Genomic DNA, 21429 nt, shown 5'->3' on the forward strand with positions numbered 1-21429 from the left:
CAGGCAGGCAGGCAGGCAGGCAGGCAGGCAGACACAGGCAGAGGCACAGCCACAACGGCGACGACAATGTGGAGGTTGCCATCAACTGCAACTGCAGCTCCAACGATCGTTTGTCTCTCTTTTTTTGTTGTGCGGCAAACACGTTCACTTTCATTGGTAAAAGTTTTGCCAGAGACCGAACTACTACCGCCCAGGCCATGTGGAGGCGTTGCGGGTGGTGAGTGAACTATCGTCGGGGCCAATTATGGGGAAATGTGTGGGACATGTTGCAGGTCTCGGGTCTCGGGTCTCGGCACTGGGGGTCTGGGGTCTCGGCTCTCGGCTCTCCTCGGCTTTGGGTGCCTCGTGTCTTGCTGGCAAATAGCTTCCTCATTGCATCCCAGGGATTCACTCTCCCATGTCCAGTGTGTCTGCTGGCATGCCCAACGCTTTTCTGGTTTCCCTCAATTTGATATCGGGCATAGGGATCTGGGGATCAGGGGGTCGGCTTTGGCCCCCATACGGCACTTGGATTGGATTGGATTGTTTTCAATGGTTTCAGCCATTTCCACTTTTCCACTTCCACTTCTTTGTTTGCGCAGCACAAATTTCCACGGATCTTTTGCCGCATTATCGTGTGAACGTCGTCTCAATTATAAGCAGCCAAAGCATTTCCAGTTTTCCATCTGCTCCGCATCCACCGCCACGGCATAATAGGCAATTAGCAAATGGAAAATCGAGCCAAACACATGTCAAACATAGCAGCTATCCATCACATTTTCTACTGTCGCCTGTCGCCTGTCACTGTCTTATTTTGCAGCTCAAGTTACGCAGTTTGCTTTGCTTTAATGTGGCAGCAATTAAGTCAAAGCTCGATATTTAGTGTGTGATAATGAGGCGGCAAATATGGCTCAATGGGAACTGGTTGTCAGACGCCTAGTGGGGCGTGCGGCATGATCGGGTTACGCCTGGAAAACTCAGTCTACAATGCAGCTGAGATGAAACTCACTGCTTGGTCTTCCAAACACATCTTAAGCTATCCTTACACGGCCCACAGAGGCATCAGCCTGCAGCCTTCTCATTCTCCTGTGGACACCTTCCAGGCATGGCCTGTCTTAAGCTGATTCTCATTGCTGCCAACTTGTTTGCAGACTGCAGGGCATCTTCCTGCTCAATCGACCCACATGACTGGCAACATTTCCCCTAATTGATCAATCAATGCAGACAGTCACAAGCCACTGGACGCTGACGACGCCAGACCCCGGACTCGGCCCCGACCCCACCTTGACTCCTAACGACTGTCGTCTGCTGTCTGCCGGTTGTCTTGTCTGAGGTGAAAGACCTCGGAAATGACAGCGTAATATGTTGCTGTATGTAGAAATCTTAGTTTATTCGACTAGTGAGGAGCATCGGTCTTCTTTTCTTGCTTCGGCTGCAAGTCCTTCCCAGGCGCCGTGTCCTGCGAGGCCCGTCCTTTGTTGGTGCTGGCCTTGGCCGCCTGCCGCTTGCTGTACGACTTCCGATGGGGCACCGTGGAGGGACGTGGAGTCGATGCCAGGCCACGACTGGTACTGGGTATGGCGTCGGGATCCACTCTCGGCACAGCCGCCTGACTAACGTCCTCGTGCTTCGGATAGATCCTGACCTCGCCACATGCCGCCCTGTATCGGCCCTTGACCACGCCCTTGGTCGGCTTGACCCGGCTGGAAGTGGCCCTGCTGGCCCTCTGCTTCACATTATTGCGCTTCATGCCCTGCACAAGTATTTGTGGATCCGGGAACATTGGCATGGATGGTGGCAGTACCTTCACGTCCGTCAAGTGCTTGTCGAGCAGCTGTGACTCGGCAACGGTCAGCTGCTGCGGATCCAGGGAATTGAGAATGAGCGTGGGATTGCCAACACTATAGACAATGTACTTGTTCTTGGTGGACGTGTTAGTGCTCAGCTCCGACATCAGTTTATCTAGGCTGAGCGTCCACGGATCGGGCTGTTGCTTTGCCCGCGTCTCATCGTTGTCCAGTGTGGATGAGGTATCTGTCCCCAGATCGGTTAGGTCCACGCCGTCGCTTGTCTCTGATGTATTCATGGCGATTTCTTTTCTGTTTCGCTTACAAAAATTTTTGAAATTTTCCAATGTTGCCAAGGAGATGTGAAAGTCGAATGAGTGGGGATTGGATGATTGCTAGCTCATGACCGACGTGATGGAATATTCTTAAATAAAAATCTACGTAGCACCTGGCTAAAACTGATCAAGAATTAGCCACAAAAAAATGTAACCCAGTGGAAAGTAGTTGCAGTTTTCCCAGCTTACATTTATACGATTTATTCATACGGCTCACCTGATATGGTGGACATGGTCCGATTGTGATTGCCCCGCACCAGCTCCGATGGTCGCAGACTTGGCTCCTCGATCACCTCCAGGCCAGAGTCGGAGTCAACGGCATCGTTGGCCACAATGGGAGCAGCAGTTGGCACGGCACCACTGGACACTGCATTCGCTCCAAACACATTCTTCTTGTAGATGTTGCTGTTGCTGCCGCTGTCGTTGTTGCCGTTGCTCGGTTGTTCGGCATTCAAGTTGTTGCGCTGCTGCTGAGCTGGAGCGCGCAGCGGTGGTGGCAGTGGCGGTGGTGGTGGTCCATTCACTGCGCAAAATAATAATAAAGGAGTTTGAGTAAAATCTTAAATGTGACGGCAGGCTGTTAAAGCGGACTCTTTTCCAAATCTATACGCCTCTATATATTTTAGGCATAGCCCGCAAATAACTGTCAACACTTTCAGGGTGTCTGGAAAAAAGCTCTCAAAGCTCGCGATCATATTTGTCTTTGCTCATTTCGCTCTTCGCTCAAGCAGAGACCGATTTCTGCCCTTCCCTTTTGTAACTGTTCTTCACTGAGCACATCGCGATGCATCGTCGCGAGAGAACGGCAACAGTGGCTTGCTCTTGCATTGGTACAAAAAATGTTCGCTCACAGCGAGAGGCGAGCAGGTATGCGTGGTTGGCAAAGGCAGAAACTGTTGACAGTTATGTGCGAGCTTTTTGGAGACACAGTTTTTGTTGGTGTATGAACTAACCCAAAGCCACGTTCTGCATGGGTGGCGCCGAGGATACCCGCTTCAGGTTCCTGCTTCCCAGATTGTTGTTGCTGTTGTTCTGATGGTTGCTGCCGCTGCCGCTGCCGTTTACATTCTGTGCAATATTGGGACTGCTGCTGCCGAGCAACTGTGGCATGGAGGCATCCACCAGATTGTTGCGTATCATGGAGTTCTTGTGCGTCTGCTTGGTGCGTTCGGCCACATCCTCGGGTGGACAGACGCTCTCGTAGGTGTCGCTCTTGATGCCGCCATTGAGCAGCTGATTCTTGAGGTTCACATTCTTCGAGCTGTAGTTGTCCTTCAGCGAGGAATCGTATTTGCTGCTGTGCAGACCGATGATTGAATGCGATTTGTTGCGATTGAGCAGACTGTTGTTGTTGTTGTTAGCACTGCTGATGTGGTTATTGCCATTATTGTTGCTGCTGGAAATGCTGTTATTGCGCTTGTTGTTCAAATGCTAAAAATGAGAATGGAAAATAATTCGTTAATTTCTGTGTTTTCTGTGGAATTTGCTTGCAATTTATCCTTACATGATTGCTGTACTGCAGGACAATGTCTGTGCTGCGTGTGGAACTGGCGCTGGCCGAACGTGAGTGGGAGCCACTGTCCCGGGATCGAGAACGTCCCACATTGTATTTATGTTGCTGTTGTTGCTGCTGTTGCTGATGTTGCTGCTGCTGCTGTTGCTGCTGTTGCTGCTGATGTTGCTGATGCTGCTGCTGATGTTGCTGTTGCTGCTGCTGATGTTGCTGCAGCTGTTGCTGATGTTGCTGCAGCTGTATCTGGTGTTGCTGCTGATGTTGGTGCTGCTTGCGCGACTCCTCACGCACCAGATAAATATCCTCGTAATCGTGATCCCCGCCACCATTCTGATTGCCATTGCTGGCCATGCTCTTGTGCTGCTTGTAGTTATTGTTGCTGTTGTTGTTCTTCCCGCCGCTGCTGTTGCTGTTGCTGATGTTGCCATTGCCGTTGCTGATGTTGCTGTTGCTGCTGCTGCCATGCCGATTGAAGCTTTGGCTGCGCATCTGCTGATGGTGGTGGCTGCTGCTCTTGGGCGAATTGAAGCTGGACGAGATGGAGACGGACTCGTCGGAGCCGCTGCCAGCGCCGCTCGAGCTGGAATGGACATCCGCCTGGATGGTCATTGCGTTGCCAGCCTTCGACTGCATTATCTGCTGCTGATGATGGTGGCTGCTGCTGTGATGACTGTGGCTGTGACTGTGGCTGTGGCTGTTGTTGTTGCTGTTGTGCTGCTTCACGCTGCTGCAGTCCGAGTCCACGAACAGGTCCCGCACCCGGTTGTAGATGATGTCCTGCGGATCGTGCAGGAAGAACGACTCACCCGAGATGCTGCCGTTGGGCGAGGGCGTGGCATACATTCCGCCGTTCCTCATGGGATTTACATACAGCCCATCGTTGGGCAACAATGCCCCGCCGCCGCCGCCGCCACCGCCACCGCCCGTGGAGCTGCTACCTCCACCTCCGTTGCCTCCCCCCATGGATGAGCTGCCATTGTACAGCTTCTCCGAGGAGCTGCGCGACTGCTGCGAGTACAAGGCATCGCTGTTCTTTCGCGAGATTCCCATACCAATGCCCATGCCCATGCCCATGCCCATGCCCATGCCTAGGCCCAAGCCCATTGCTGATCCTCCTCCAGCGCCTGCAGTCACTGCTGGCGGATGCAAATAGAATGGTTCCACATCGGAGCTCAATGTGGACGATGACTTGGACTTGATGGTGTTGCTGCGACTCGTTTGCTTCGAGGAGTTTGAGTTTGAGTTGCAGCTGCTGCTCAAATGTTGCTGCTGCTGCTGCTGCTGCTGCTGATGTTGCTGCTGTTGATGTTGCATTTGCTGCTGCTGCGCCTTATGTCGCTGCACGCTGTTCTTGCTGTTGTAGTCCACCGACGTACCATGCTGGACCAGCACATTCAGGCACTGCAGGTGGTCAGACGGAGTCAGAGTCAGAGTGTTAGCAGGTTCAAGCCAGGTTCTGCGTACTCACCTCAACCTGCTGGTTCTCGGCCGCATCGTTAATGGGCGACTTGCCATACTTGTCCAGCGACAACTTGGCACCGTGATTGAGCAGCCAACGCACCACGGACAGATGACCCCGTGAGGCGGCAAAATGCAGTGGCGTGGCACCGTCGCCATCCCGCAGATTTGGATCGACGCCTTGGTCTTGAACCTGGCCAAGAGAAATCAAAGAAAATGTATTAACGCTGGACACCCCAAATGGTACCCAAAAAGCATCATCCTGTGGCAAAAATCGATGTAATTGGTGTAGTCTCTGACTGTTGATTCTCTGAACTCTTAGTCGGTGTTTACGACTCTCTTTTTGCTACACATCTGCCACACAAAATACTTGCACAAATGTACCCATATTTATCTACCTTCTCTTTGCTTTTGATCTTTTATGGCAAATACTTTCCCACTCGTGTCAAGTGTTGGTCTGACTGACTGACTGACTGACCGTTCAGCCTTCTGTCCACTCAGTGTCCACTCGCACTCCATTCGTTCAGCAGCTCATTGTCCTGTTTGATGCGATATTTGCTTGTTTCTTCAGTGTGTCTTGCCTGTCCACTCACTGTCCGTTGAGCGTCTGCTGGCCCATTGGCTGTGTGTGTGCATTGTGGAAAGTGGTTTTCCACCCGTCAGCTCTTACGGCAAATGGAAAACTATTTAGTTCAATTTAGAAAGGTGATTTTCTACTGCCAGCACACACTTCTTCGATGATCTTGAAAAATGCATTCTGGTTCTTGCTGAGAGAGGAAGTGCGGCAGAGCGGCAGAGCGGATACAATGCAATGGGCCATTGTCAGCGGGCATCTGCATACTGCGCTCTCTCTCTCTCTCTCTCTCTCTTGCTTCTTGGTCTCCTCTGGGGACATTCCCCAGTTGATAGATTGTATAGGCCAGGCGACAAACTGGTCAAGACACCAGAACCCCGTTAGCACGAACAGGACCCACAAAAAAGAAATAAGAGCGCACCAAACGAGTTCGCGGCAAGTTGCTGTGCTCCAATTGACCCCCATTGGCTGCTGCTTCAGTTTGCTAACTACTCGTACAGCCAAATGGCAGCCGAAATAGTGTTGAATGTGTTGCACGGAAGGCACTTGGCCAGTGGCTCAGCTTACCATCCATTTGAGGCAATCCAAGCAGCCCATTTGTGAAGCGGCATGGATCGGTGCCATGCCGTCGCGTGCACGAACATAAAGTGAGCCGCCGGCTTCAAGCACCAGAAACTTGAGCACCTCCAAGTGGCCCTCCTGTGCTGCCAAATAGACGGGCGTGACATCATTGTCCATTTGCGTATTGGCGCTGCAATCGGCGAGGAAAAGCGTGCCAAAGAAAAACAAAACAAACGAAAAAGACGTTCACATAAATTGCCAACCAATTAACAGCCAAAAAAACAAGTGTTTAATGAGCAAAAAAAAAAGAAGCATTTTGGCATTAACGCCAGATTTGAGGCTGCATAAAAAATTGTAGCTAAGCTCCTAAAGCATTCACTTGACAGTCGCCATTCACATGGCATTCACACTGCATTCAGACGGTCTATGCCCATATACAAAAATATAAAAAAAAAATACAGCAATCACATTGATATCATGGCATGGGTAATATTATCAAAGAAATGCACTGATTGAGCTCTGGGCTTTGCATGAGTTCAACGGCAGATCTTTGTGGATTGCTGTGCATTCGTCTGCTCTTGCTTCGATCATTAGTCGATCGATCGATCACAATCCATGATCAATGGAATGCGACTCTGTGATTGTGTGGGAAAATAAATTCTAAACGGGTCAAAGTGTGTGGACAATGTTTGAGGAATTATATAACAAAGATCCATTTCAATCAATAAATTGAATCAAATTTAAGAGTCAGAAAAAGGCTATAAGAATACCCCCGTTCGAACCTCACAACACTGCGGCGATTGTTCTGCTCCTTTCGCCCCACTCCGCTCAGCATGGGCGTCGCCTCGTCATCATCGTTGGAGTCGTTCTCATCATCCTCAACATCCAAGCGATCCCGCACAGCCTCCACAGCGGCCTTCCTCGGCTGATGCTGATGCTGGTGCGGATGCTGGTGCTGGTGCTGGTGCGAGTGCTGATGCTTGTGTGCCTCCATCATGAGCTCACTTAGATCCTGCAGATCGCTGCTATTCGAATTGCTATGCTCCTGTTTGTGGCTGTGGCTGTGGCTGTCCTGATTCTGGCCTCCCAGCTCCGTGGGGCTTTGCTCGATCTCCGAATTGCTGCTGTGGCTGCTGCTGCTGAGGATGGCGGCCGTTACCTCCGTGGCGATGATCGTGTGGATGTCATTGTTCGATTTGCTCTTCTGTTTGCTGCGGCGGTAGGAGGTCAGACTTGTGGTCATGCGGCCCAGCAGGCCCTTCTTAACGTTGATGGTGGAGAAGTAGCTAGAGAGTGGTGGCAGAGGGGATTTGCGAGGAGAGGAGGAAATGGACAGTGTTGGTTTATGATAAGGCTCAAAATATCAATTTGCAGTTGCAGGGGCTAGGGGGCTGGATGGGTGGATGGGTGTGTACTTGTGTGTCACAGTTTGGATTGATTGCTTGATTGATTGCTTGATTGATTGCTTGATTGATTGGTTGGTTGGTTGGTTTGGTTGCTTGCTTGATTGATTGGTGAAGTGCTTGGTGCTCTTGAATCTCGCTTTAATTGGCCTTCGCTTACCTACTCAACACGTTAAAGTTTTTCAACGTTTTTCAACACTCTTTTTTCATAATTATTCGATTTGCACTTTCGTTTTTTTGGCACTCGTGTCTTGAGGCTTCTGCTGCCGGGTTTTCCGTTTATTTCACTCTGATTTTCCCAATACCGTTAGACACTGAATCAACACCAAACAAACAAAAATCAAATCAAATATGAAACTGGTTTAGGAAAAATCACTTTGAATAATTTCAACCACCGCTTGATGGTTTCGTGGGTTTTCTTTTCGCTTTCGTGAATTTGCATATCGAGTTTTATCCGAACTCGTGCCACATGCCACACGAACTTGTAGCCCGGTTCAACCGGGGAACGCTTAAGGTTTACCTTAGGTATCACCGCTGTCCGTCCGTCTGTCCGTCTAACTGTCTTTCAGCTGAAACCGAAAGTCTGTTGCGGCCCGGCCCTGTATCTAACGCTGTCTGGCTTCCGATGTGGCTGCTTACAGATTAAACCCTCGATGCTCGATGCTCGATGCTCGATGCTCGATCTGCTCGACAAACTTCTAGCAAAACACTATTTCTGCTTTCTGCTGCCTCGGCTCTACCACTGATCTGGCATTTTTGTTGTTGTTGTTGCTGTTGCTATTTTGGTGAAATTAACGCTTAAAAAACTGCACTGGCATGAATAAGCTGGAGTGTGGCAGGGAAAGGGGAACGGGAGGGTGGGCGCTGCACCAGACGTTTCTCTGTGTTACGCCTGACTCCCAGCAGATGCCGCGGGCCGTGTGGCGTCTGCTGCTGCTGCTGTTACCATTTAGCTGGCAACGCGAGCACAGCTCTGCTTTCCACATGCCGCACAGTGGGGCCAGCATGGCATCATTTATGGGCAGGAAGCTAAAACTTTGCAAATGAATATCTGCTTTCCAGTTATTTATATTTATTTTGTTGAGTTCTTAACATGTTCTATGCTTTTTTCTATATTTTCTGCATCTGTACAATACAAAGCCTTTCTTTTCCGATAAATATTTTAACTTTCGAACATTCTAACATCATTGCATTTGCATTTATTTATTATTTGTTTAGTTTTGTGTTTTCGTTTGACTTTTCTACTCTTTCTGCCATAGTTTTCAAGTGTTTTTGAATATTTCTGCAACATTCCATTGCTAATTTAACTATCTATCTGCCTTTTCCACCTCTAAGCTATTCAGTTTATATATTTTTATGTGAAAAATCTTTTTGCAGCCTAGCACAGAGGTGATACGTAATCCTCTAGGCTTTTTCTTTTTTTTAGCATTCTTGTTTCATTTCATCTGTACCCATGGCCCTTTTATGGTTTGTGTCTGAATAATTGTGCACAGTTTTTAGTTTTTATATTTGTTTTCCCATATTTTGCAGCTCCCTTGCCATGGAAGTTGTCCCACAGTCCCACTGTGCTTTCGCCCCTCGCCAATGATGCTGGCGCGAGCAACGGAGGCGACGATGATGGGTAATGTGCAGATACTCGCATCTGTACTGTTCACTTAGTCAACTGGCTTACGACTTCATGGGTATTGCACACACGGAATACGCGAGGCGGCACTGGCAGATCCACAGACAGAGGGGCAAAGTGGCGGGGGAGAGACATAGAGATATAGACAGAGAGAGACAGAGAGAGAGAGAGAGAGAGCGTGGAAGAAGGCGCTTCAAGTGGCTTTCTTCGTCCGACTTCGGACGAGTTGTTACATTTTCCAGCTTTTCTCGCTTTAGAAATGAATTGTAAACCAATTAAAGTTGATTTTTTTGTTCATCTTTATCACAACCTCACACAACACCTCTCCCCCCCGCACTCCCATCACGTGCTCTACTCTGTTTCGGCTTCTGTTTGGTTTTTGTCTTTACCAATATACAGGGGGAAAATACAGTGAGATATTTTTATATATATCCCAATTGAATATCTTCTCTTAGCTGCTCTTCTCTTCGCTGTTGTTTTGAGTTTTGTTTTTCTTTTTCTAATTGCAATTTAATAATTATTTTTTAATTTATTTAATGTGTCTTGCCATATAGAAAACCAAATTGAAGCCCCGACAAATGAAAGGCGGAATAATTGAGCTGCAGACGAAAGCAGGAGGATGCCAGACACTGAGACTGAGACTGAGACTGAGGAGGAGGAGGAGGAGAGGCCGCACACGAACCTCGTTAGATGTGCCTGTTGACAGTTATATGTATACTCGTTTATGATGAGGCAGCCCCAATGTGTTTAATTGAACATTTGCGTGCAAAAGTGTGGCCGCTGATTGACGATCGCCCGCCGATCACTAAGAGAATGCAGAATGAAAGCAACTCGCCTGACACAAATAGACCACGAAGACAGACAGACAGACAGCGAATGGGACAGTACAGATTGTCTTGCAAATCGATTAATAGATAATTTTTAAATTGACAGCGACAGCGCCCACTCCCCATGCTCGCAACATTCTCGAACCGATTCTCTGATAATTGTTTTGACCATTTTTGTGGGGCGCACATTTTGTGCTCCACTTATCCCGCATTGAGTGGGTGAAAACTTTAAGATTTGAACTCTCTGGCGCTGCATTTTGGTTTTGCTATCATTTATTTTAATCGATCTTCTATTAAACATATTCGTTTCCAAATTGTTTATCTTTTGGGTCTTATTTGGTTTCATTTGTAGAGATCTAAATGAAAATTGTTAGAGGTTTCTGTCTATCGTTTTACATGCCTATCTATGCTTATGTTCCTCTTCCTCCATCTCTGTATATTCTCTATCTAAATTCAATGAAAAACTCTAACCACAAGCTCCATTCCTTTTACTTAACATCGTAACAGCTTACTGCTCCTTCTTTTCCTTCTTTCTGGCTGTTTATTTTTATTGAATCCAACATTAAAATTAATGTTTATGGCCAGAGCATCATGGCAAACAGACTGCATTCTCTCTATCTATCTTTTCTATGAACAAATCAAATTATCAATCAGCTTAGCAGCTACGTTTTGGTTCTCTGCCACACTTGAAATACGAACTGCAGTTTCCCTAGAGGTTTCCTTTTATCCATTCTTGGGTCCATTTATAGGTATTTCTGTACCGGCAGTTACAGTTTCAATTAGAATTATTTTCTTTGCTTAATACTGTTTTTGTCTTCTCCATTCGTGTCAATCCTGTTTAATTGAATCCTCCACAAAGCACAAAGCACTCACAGAATATTTGTATGGTCGGAATTGTAATTATTTTTACTTTAATTTTTGTTTGGTCACACACAAACACACACCACAAACACACAGCACAACACAAAACAAAATAGGATCAAAATATTGTTATTGTTATTATTGGGATATACGATTTGGGTTCTTTTGTTGCGGGACAATCTTTCGGGGCTGGCGGGCATCCTCCTCGCTGCCTGGCCAATTGATTGTTTGTAACTGAACGGCTCGAAGATGCGGCCACCGAGGCTACCTTTTCATGGTTGCGGTTACTGGATCTCGAGCTCCACTTGGCTTCAGCATTAAGCCCAATGTTGTGGCTACTGTTTGATGAGTGTTGTTGTTGTTGTTTTTGTTGTTGTTGCCGCTGCCACCGCTGCTGTTGTTGTTGTTTCTTTTGTTGTTGCTGTTGCTGTTTCTTGCAGTTCTTTGGTACACTGAAACTGTTAATTAATTCGCGTTCCGATTCGTTAACTGCATTCGAAATACTTTGAAGCGCGAAATTTTGTCGGCTTCTTCGGGCTGACCAGCACGTTGCAAGCACTCTGAGGTTGGGGCTGAGGCTGGGTGGCAAAAGGCGGAGGCGGAGGACCGCCCGAGCTGCTGCTGCATCGAGCATCAAGCATCAGTGTCCGAAGCGAGACGAAGCCGTGCCAGATCCCACATTGAAATCAAAATTCAAATTCATTCTTTGGCCGCATGTTGCTGCCACTGCCACTGACACTGCCACTGCTGCTGCTGCTGCTGCGTGTAACGGTTTTGCGATCGCTGCGATGTGGGTAAACGGTAACAAACAAACGAACACAGGCGCTGGCGGTGCGGTGCGGTGCGGTGCGGCTTGCTGCAGACTCAAGACGGAACGGAACGAAATGAAAGCACCGTTCGGTTCGACTGGCCAAACGCGAATAGCCAGCGCCAGGCCACATCGAGTGGCCAACGCTCTGCACTGCCGCAGCTCAACCCAAGCTCAGCTGGGGCAGCCACCAGCCACCAACCACCAGCGGACTCGAGAGCGTGGCGGGGGCAAACCAGCTTTGTGCCCCAAGAAGCGGCAGCGTTCATCGAGCTGCTGCTGCCGCCACTGCCACTGCACGCAAAATATTATCAAATGGTCTATGGCGAAGGCTGCTCGTTCGACTTGCCGGACTCAGCGGTAGGTTGCTCCACAAAATATTATCAGCAAACAAATCTAGAGATAAAACTCATCGAGCAGCCCTCGTTCTGGAGCAAACATGCTGCGGCTACTACAACGTTCGTATCGTCTTTGCATACAGCATTATCGAATAGCTTACAGCGAGGTTGGCTTCAAGAGTTCAAGCGAATTCTTGGGAACTTGCCGAGAACTGATCGAGCAGCCCGCAGTCAACTGTTGTTGCTTTCTGTGTCGCTGTGTCGCTGTGTCGCTGTGTCAGTTGTCATGTCAATTGATCTGGCTCGACGCGTTATAAATATGAATTGCAGCTTGCAGCTGACCAGATCCAGCAGCCAGGGGAGAGCATCGCAGAACAGGAGAGAAATGGCGGAGGCATTGGCATTGATTCTGATTCCTTGACTTGGTCCGAGGTTGCTCCACTTCGATGCGAATGAAAGAAACTTGTTGCAACGGTGCTTTTGTGGTGCCACAGATCCCCTGCCGACATCCAGTTTGACTCCAATTCAAAATGGCACAAGATGGAACCAAACTTGGCTCCAAAGCCGGCTGGAGGCTGCAACTCGCTCCGCTGGCTTGCCTTGCCCGAGAGCTCGAGAGCTGAAGCTGGAACAATTAAATGAATCTTCGCTGTGGATGGACGCGCGCTTCTTTGGGGCGATTGGCGATGGGAATTTGGGTGAAGCCAGTGGAGTGGCCGCTGGATCGTTGGCCCACTTGCTGGAGCCAACTTCTGGTTTGGCTAACTTCATTCTTTGTTCATTGTTCGATGCGCTAATAAGCTTTAATTGGCGCATTTAATTGACTGTTTGCATAGCCCGAAATGTTCAATGGCGGAAGATAATCAATTCTAATCGCTGATGCAGGTTTTCCAGCGATGATAGGGCTGAAAGAGGTTCTACTTTGCATCTTGCTTGGGAAATGCTTAAATATATATTCAAATTAAGTTACTTTAGCACATGTCCACGCAGTGACCCATTCTTGAGCTCTTATTTTTCTAACGCAGTAGAAATTAAGCATAAATCTCTCATTGTAGTTTAATTGCTTAAACGCTGAACAACTCCATCGAATGGGAACAACGACAAATTAAGGAAATAATAAAATACAAATGGAACTGCGACAATCAATCGTCGATTGTCGATTGTCGGCCGTGCATTTAGCATCGGATATTGGATCAAAGCTTTCACTCTGCGACAACTTGTGAGGGGATCTTGACTGTGATTTGACTTACCAAATATCTACAGATGCTGCCACCAGCAGTTGCACACAATCGAGGCAGCCACGCGCGGCAGCATAGTGCAGTGCCAGAGCCCCTCCGTTGGGCCTTTCGTTTGCCGAAACATTCCCCGGATGGTGCAGTTGGCCAATGCTGCTCATGTTCATCATCTGGAGTGGTCCTCCGCCCAGATACGAGTCCAGCTGGTGGGCGTGCATCATTCTGTTCAGGTTGCTGCTGCTGTTGCTGCTGTTGCTGTTGCTGTTGCAGTGGCCGTTGCCGTTGCCGCTGCCAATGACTTTGTTGTTGCTGTGCAAGTTGTTCAGCTTGTGGCTGTTGTGGTTGTTGCCGTTGCCGTTGCTGTTGCTGTTGCTGTGCTTCAAGTGCAGATTCGAGCTTAGAGCATAGTCGTTTATGGTTCTGCAAATATTAATGAGATAATTATATTAGTGAGGGTTTCTGCTAAATAAAGCAGCTTTGACTGCGTTCATTTCTCGAGCAGAAATTTAATTTCCAGATAATTCTTTTTGGTGTTTCAATAATCGTACAATATGAATCAAGCGCAAGCGTATAATTTTTCATGCATTCCCCTTTGCTGTCTCGGAAAGGCTGTTTGGAAATGTTCAAATATGTACGAGAATGTTGGAGTTACTGCAGCCAAAGTTCCTGCAGAGTGCTTCATGAAACTGAAGGAAAACTCGCAGCTTTTCAGGAAATTGTTGTCTACTTTTGGGCACGAGCGTGAAAATAATTCGCAGTCAACTTCGCTGCTGGAAAAACAAACGACTTGAGACACGAACTGGCTGCTAGTTGTTCATTAATAGATGGTATGAAAATGCAACACGCATTTATAATTTAAACACAAATTTATAGTTTTTGGTGGCTAATCGAAAACACTTCTCATTAAATGTATTTAAAAATAAATTCAATTCACGTTCATACAGCAGGAAAATGAACGTTAAGTCTGTAAGAATATTTTGTATACATTTGGATGATTGAATAATGGCTGTGGCACATTGCATTTAATTGAACATTGCTTAAACAATGCAAAAGGCACATGGAAACAGTCCAAATGTTTATAAATGAAACAAAAAACAAAAACGATTTGATGCTCCTCATAATTATCAAAGGAAGTACCGGCAATTAATGTTGATTGCGGCTGTCTGCGGGAGCCGAAGCCTCCTTCGACTGCAGTGCCCTTTTCCAAATCACTAAACCAGGTCAAGTCTACTGCCTCCACCTCAGTCGTAGTACCTTTATGCGCCTGTATGCCGATGCTTTGGCATTGCTGACTCACGTGATCGTTGATCGTGAGCGTCCCCTGCCGTTTCCGCTGCGGAGCCAGCAATCATAATGATAAAACTAAACAAAACTGCCTGCCTCAGACCTGCCCCTGTTCAACGAGAAAACGCACGACAACAAATTAATTGTTGGCAGCAGCGAAAATGGCAGCGCAGTTCGAAGCAAGAGATACCCTTTAAAGCAGGGCTCGGCACGGCCCTATCCCATGGGTGCGGGACAAGGCGCTGCTGCTGCGCTGCGGCTGCGCTGCCCTCACGTACAAGCGTATTACAGTGATTCGTACCAATACCAATGTTCCGTTTTGCGTGCGTCTTCACACACAAACGCAAAAACGGCTCGTTAACTGTATGGGTGCCGAGCCCTGCTTTAAAGCCAAGCGAAATACATCCAAATTGATACTCGTATAAGTCACGCAATGAGCTGTCTCAATAAAGGTTTTTCCAACTGTGGCTTTACTCCTATGATACAGCAAGTCGCGTATACCCTGCTGGGTTGGAAGTTGTTGCTTTTGGTTTGTGCTTTCCCAGTTTGGCGCATGATAACGAAACAGAAAGCCGAGAAGACGACACTTTCTTCCAGTTTATTGCATCAACGGCAGCAGCAGCAGTAGCAACAGCTGTGGCAGTGGCAGTGGCAACTGTAAAATGAATACGGGCCGGTAGCAGGTGTCAACTAAGCAGGGCGGCAGGTGCCACAAGCCGCACAAAAACCAACAAACACCGGCCATAAACACACAAACACCACAGCACAAAGTGAGGGAAACAACAACAAAAAAGTATTTGGCAAGAGTATTGCGGGGCAGTTGGTCAACCAAATTGGTGAACAGGGTTAGGGAAATGTTGAATTAAGATTTGTTACGACTCCCACAGATAAGAGAAGTGCTAGGGGTCACCTTGTGGGCTGCTGACAGACTTCACTTTCCTTTTGAAATGCTTAACACTTTCATGACAAATGGATGTGGAGGAGAAGAGCTTCATAGACAGTTTGTTTTTCAGCTAAATTCAAATCGATCGAATCCAAGCAGACATTTGTAGACGGGCAAGAAAAACTAGCAAAAAAATGTACACATGGAAAATGACTTTAGATGACTTTTTAGCAGACCAGACTAAAATCTATTGAGAAAGAAAGCAAAGAGGGAAAGCTGAGAACGGAAGATGATAATCAATTTGTGATTTAATATTGGGTGAATGTATCCGATGATCCTATTGGGCTCTGAGGTGGCTCAGAGGGGGCCTAGCTGAGGCCACCGGACGGGTCGCAGGTTGCGGATAGCGAACGGCCTACCCCAGTGGGTAGGTCAGCTGTGAATAGGCGGGCATCCTAAAGAGCATCAACTAAGTTGGCTCTGAGGGAGAGTACCGAAATAAGCAGTCCCGGACAGCCAGCGGGTGTTCGCGACGCAGCAACACTGACGATGCGCTTGTGGTGCCGCCTCTCATTAAGTAGCTCACACAATCCCATCCCTACACAACACCTACCCACATCCTAGCCCCAACACTCACCTCACACCGGGCCGGACTAAGGTGTCACTCGACCCGTGCCAAGAGTCAGCCTGGCTGGGGGCCCGGTATAAACACTAGCCCAGTCGTGAACGGAGAGCTCAGGGATTTGGCAGCCCCCTGTTCTAATTATGCCTTACCCGGGTAACGCAGAGCTCTGCCGGGGTGGACCGTTCCCTTTCTCTGCAGCTCGTGGGAACTATATGGAGAAATCATTAAATATTGTAAACAAAACCAAAAACGAGAGAGGCACTCCCCAAATGCCTGCAGGGAGAAATCCCAAGCGGGAGAAGGCAGCGGCCCAAAGGCCTGGCCCGATCCGCTCAGACGCAGGAAAGACCTGCACGGTGAAGGACGCGGGTATGAATCCGGGTGGATCTCATCCCAAACCTGGGATGGGTGGAAAGTCAACACCCAAAACTGATACCATGGTAGGGCAGCTAAGCAATATTGCGGCTGCCCAACCTTCCGGTGAAGCGGCGGGTGAGGACTTGCCATCTACCAGCGTCCAAGCCAAGAAGTATAGCTATGCCGAAAAGAGAAGTGCTGGGCACATACTCCGTCGGCAGAACGCCAGCCAAGAAGTCAGTCCGACAGCAGACTGGCTGAAAAAAGTAGAATGGGCCTCGACGGTGTTGCCCAACTTCAGTGTGGAGCCACAGAAGGTGGCCGCACAACAGAAGAGGCAACGCTCTCAAGAGACGCCCGGACCTGCCGCGAAGCGATCCAGGATTCTACCAAACGTATCCTTCGCGCAGATTGCCAAGGAGAGGACGCTGATATAGCGTTCTCGATAAAGGCAGCGCGGAGGGGAAAATACCCAGAAGCCAATGGAAGTGGGTGGAAGCGGCACTGGCCGACCGCTGCTTCGAGCTTCTAGAGAAGGATCCCGGGCCACCCCCAGTCTGCAAGGACATGGGATGGTTCCAGGGTAATATAAAAGTGGTAGCCTGCGAGGATGAGCGCTCCGTGAAGCTATACAAAGCTGCGGTGGCGCAAATCGGTGAGGTCTACGCAGGGGCGAAGCTCGTCGCTGTAGACTGGAGCGAGGTGCCAAGTAGGCCAAGAGCCCGTATATGGGTACCGGCCACTTTCAAGGAGCCCGAGCGGATCCTAACGATGTTGCAGAGATGCAACCCCACACTGCCAACCTCAGACTGGAAGGTGGCTAAAGTGGAGGCATCAAAGGGCCCCACAAACCAGGCGGTAGTGATCCTGAACAAGGAATCGCTAGCCCCGATCGAGGCAGCCAGGGGAGAGCTCAACTTCGGGTTCAGCTCGGTGACCATGAAGGTCTACAAGTCGGATGCAGCGGCCGAGGCGCGTTCTGCCAACAAACCAGTTGAGCAGGACGTTGCCTCGGAGATCGAGGCACCGGAAGTAGACCCGGAGCCGGAGCCGGCCCTAGAGAGCTACTCCTCGGAGACGGAGCTGCTGCTCGATTTTGAGGCGATGTGTCGGGACGACATCCTCGACGACTCAGACGCCGATATAACAGTGGTGGAGAATGTTTCTAATGAAGTCTCTGAGGCTTCTGCAGATAAATCTCCACCACTGTAAAGCAGCATCCGCTGCTCTTATACTCCGCTTAGTCGCGAGCGGAGGAGACATAGTCCTAATCCAAGAGCCCTGGGTGGTAGGAGGCAGGGTCTGTGGATTAGCGACAAAGGACTACAACCTAATTGTAGCCCAAACGGAAGGTAAAATAAGAACCTGCATATTAGCAAGAAAGCACTTAAATATCTTTCTGATCCACAACTTTAGCAACGGCGACAACACGGCGGCCAGCCTAGAGCTACAAGGGACACGCCTGAACCTGGTGTCGTCCTACATGGCTCATGAGGAAAGCGATCCTCCCAGTGACCTCGTTCGCAAGATTGTCAGCGAGAGCGAGAGGTCGGACACAAGCCTACTAATAGGCTGCGATGCCAACGCTCACCACACCCAATGGGGGAGCTCGGATACAAATGTAAGGGGTGAGTCACTTTTAGCTTCATCCTTAACTCCAACCTATTTATTGGAAATCGGGGTAATGACCCCACTTTCATTATAAAAACCGCCAAGAGGTTATTGACCTCACTCTGTTATCTCACAAACTGTTAGACACTATAAAAGTTGGAGAGTCCTAGAGGACCACTCCTTCTCCGACCACAGGTACATCGAGACAACCCTATCGCTCGAAAGCACCATACCCACTAGCTATGTAAACCCCAAGAAAAACCAACTGGGATACGTATAGCGCAAAATGGAGGAATTACTCCCCTAGCCCCAAAATGCCCGGATACACAAGACGATCTTAATCGTCTTGTGGACAATTTCACGGAAGCTTGCAATAAGGCCTTCATGGCAGCTTGCCCCTCGACCAAACCAAGAGGGAAAAGAAACCCCCTGGTGGTCTAAACATATAGATACCCTCCGAAAAGACTGCAGGACTCTCTTTAACAGAGCCAAAAGCAGCAGCGAGGTAGCGCACTGGGAAAATTACAAAAGTAAGCTAACCCTATACAAAAAGAAACAAGGAGAGCAAAAGGGCCTCTTGGCATAAATTTTGCTCGAAATTGAGGACACGTCAGAAGCCGCAAGGCTACGCAAGGTCCTGTCAAAAACATCCCCCTCGGTGGGATATCTCAAGAGAACTGATGGTACGTGGACAAACTCTAGCGAGGACTCCCTACACATTCTTCTCGAAACTCACTTTCCTGGGTGTACGACCATCGAGCCGGCAGACACCCCAAGTGAAGGCCCGGAAACCTCGATGGGGCACATCCTCACAAAACGGAATATAAGCTGGGCAGTAAACAGCTTTAAATCCTACAAATCGCCTGGCCCGGACCAAGTCATTCCGGCTCAGCTACAAAAAGCCGGGGACGTGGCCATCAACTGGCTGCAAAGTATCTTCAGGAAGATACTGACAGTGGGAAAAATCCCCGCGCTTGGCTAAAGGCTAAAATAGTCTTTATACCCAAGGCAGGTAAACCCTCTCACACAACCCCAAAAAAGACTTCAGACCAATAAGTCTATCGTCCTTCCTTCTTAAAACCTTTGAAAGACTAGTCGGGCTGCAGCTGAGGAAAACCATTAAACCTCAGTGGCTGTCAGGCGCTCAACATGCCTACCGAAAAGGGAAATCCACGGAAACGGCACTCCATGAAGTAATCTCGGCGGTAGAGAAATCTCTTCACGTCAAAGAATACTCCCTAATCGCTTTCCTAGACATTGAGGGAGCTTTTAACAACGTCATACCGGGAGCCATCACAGAGGCACTGACTGACCTGGGGGTGGATCGTCACTTGGTGATGCTCATAGATCAATTGCTCACATGCAGGACAGTGACATCATCAATGGGATCGTCCACTCAGTCAAGGTATGTCAACAGAGGCACCCGCAAGGCGGTGTCCTGTCTCCCCTTCTATGGAACATAGCCGTCAATAAGATCTTGTGTGACTTGGAAGGGGAGGGCTGCAAGGTGGTAGCATACGCGGACGACGTTGCCATTATCTTCTCGGGAAAATTCCCTCAAACACTCTGCGAACTAATGACCGCAAAGCTCGCACGATTGTCAGAATGGACAAAGTCGCGTGGACTGGGAATTAATCCCTCTAAAACGGAACTTGTGTTGTTTACAAACAAATACAAAATCCCGCCCCTCAACCCCCCAATACTAAACGGATGCAGGCTCTCCTTCAGCGACAGTGCCAGTTACTTAGGGTTGGTAATTGATAAAAAGCTCAGCTGGAACCTAAGCATCAAAGACAGAGTGAAGAAGGCTACGATAGCCCTCTACACTTGCAAGAAGGCCATTGGGCTAAAATGGGGCATGAACCCAAGAATAGTCCAGTGGATCTACCTAGCAATAGTTAGACCAATACTGCTCTACGGAGTCACAGTGTGGTGGACTGCCCTATCGAAGGGGACCATCACAAAACAACTAAGCAAGGTGCAGCGAACTGCAGCCTTAAGCATCAGTGGAGCTCTGAGCACAACGCCAACGGATGCGCTAAATGCTATACTTTGCCTGCAGAGCCCTGACCTTGCAGGAAAGGAGCAGGCAGAAATGGCAGCAATCCGTCTCAGAGACTCCGACCAATGGGTGTCACAACGCACCGGCCATGCATCCATCCTAAATGGAAACAACATCGTCCCTGCAAAAACGGACTACTGCGTTCCGAGGGAGTATACAGATACCCCTTTGAGACAATCATCCCTCACAGAAACGACTGGCTTGAGGGACCGCCTGGTCCAAAGGAAGCCATTCAAATTTTTACTGATGGCTCAAAGCTTGACAACAAGGTCGGAGGAGGAATATACTCCGAACTGCTGAATATAAGCTACTCCTTCAGGCTCCCGGATCACTGCAGTGTCTTCCAAGCGGAGGTCATAGCGATCAAGGAAGCTCTGAGCTGTCTTCAGGAACTAACCCCTGAAGCGACTTACATAAACATCTACAGTGATAGCCAAGCTGCAATCAAATCATTGAATGCGATAACGACAAGCTCGGCCACAGTTGCGAACTGTCGCAAATCTCTTCACGAGATGGCTTATCAGTTCGTCATCAGCCTAATATGGGTCCCGGGCCACCAGGACATTGAAGGCAACTGTATAGCAGATGAGCTGGCCAGAGCTGGAACAACAATCCCCCTTCTCAATGATAAGGAGGATATTCGTATGCCAATGGCCACCTGCAAGCTCAGAATAAAAGAACATTTTAAGAAACTTACAAATGACAGATGGCAAACTGTGCCACTATGTCGCATAACTCGGCAAACATGGCCTAACATAAATAGGAAGCGCACCGATGAGCTCTGCAAACTCAGTAGGAGTAGGTGCAGCTCAGTCATACGCTCCCTTACGGGACACTGGCTAATAGGCACACATGCAAACAGGCTGGGAGCCCCTTATAACGATTTCTGTCGAAGCTGTAGAGATGAGGACGAGGAGGAGACTGTGGAACACCTCTTCTGCTCCTGCCCGGCTCTCAGTAGAAGGAGACTCCAATACTTGGGCTCTCCTTTTCTAAATGACATTTCGGACATGTCTACAATAAGTCCCAGACGGATCGCTGGCTTCATAAGGGCATCCGGATGGGATAATGGATAAAATAGGGTCTCACGGGAGAGAAGGGAGCGAAACATGCGGTATCACAATGGGCCGAAACCGGCCTAAGTGTGTCGGGTCTCTGACAATCCCCGACAGCCGCCTCAACCTAACCTAACCTAACCTTGGGTGAATGTACCGGGAAAGCTACAGCAAAAACAGGAACACAAATTTGATACATAAAATATGAATGTGGAACAAATCACTGGAGGGAACACGCTGCTCCTCAAG

At 48.7% G+C, this 21429-nt stretch overlaps 1 protein-coding gene across 2 annotated transcripts in view; it reads right to left on the minus strand.

Annotated features, from left to right (window-relative positions):
* Positions 1-21429, minus strand: part of LOC117899471 (putative uncharacterized protein DDB_G0293878) — a 28161-nt gene that overhangs the window by 5505 nt on the left and 1227 nt on the right. The window contains exons 3-9 of one of the 2 annotated variants that reach the window (XM_034809499.1): positions 13319-13723; positions 6990-7493; positions 6214-6397; positions 5083-5265; positions 3606-5015; positions 3055-3532; positions 2319-2624 (exon numbers count right to left, since the gene is read on the minus strand). In XM_034809499.1, coding sequence (XP_034665390.1) covers positions 2319-2624; positions 3055-3532; positions 3606-5015; positions 5083-5265; positions 6214-6397; positions 6990-7493; positions 13319-13723 — 3470 coding nt within the window. Of the gene's footprint in view, positions 1-2318; positions 2625-3054; positions 3533-3605; positions 5016-5082; positions 5266-6213; positions 6398-6989; positions 7494-11190; positions 11287-13318; positions 13724-21429 lie in introns of those variants that run through there. The other variant, XM_034809493.1, reaches the window with a different exon arrangement.

Source organism: Drosophila subobscura, chromosome A, assembly GCF_008121235.1.
Source record: "Drosophila subobscura isolate 14011-0131.10 chromosome A, UCBerk_Dsub_1.0, whole genome shotgun sequence".
Lineage (NCBI taxonomy): Eukaryota > Metazoa > Arthropoda > Insecta > Diptera > Drosophilidae > Drosophila > Drosophila subobscura.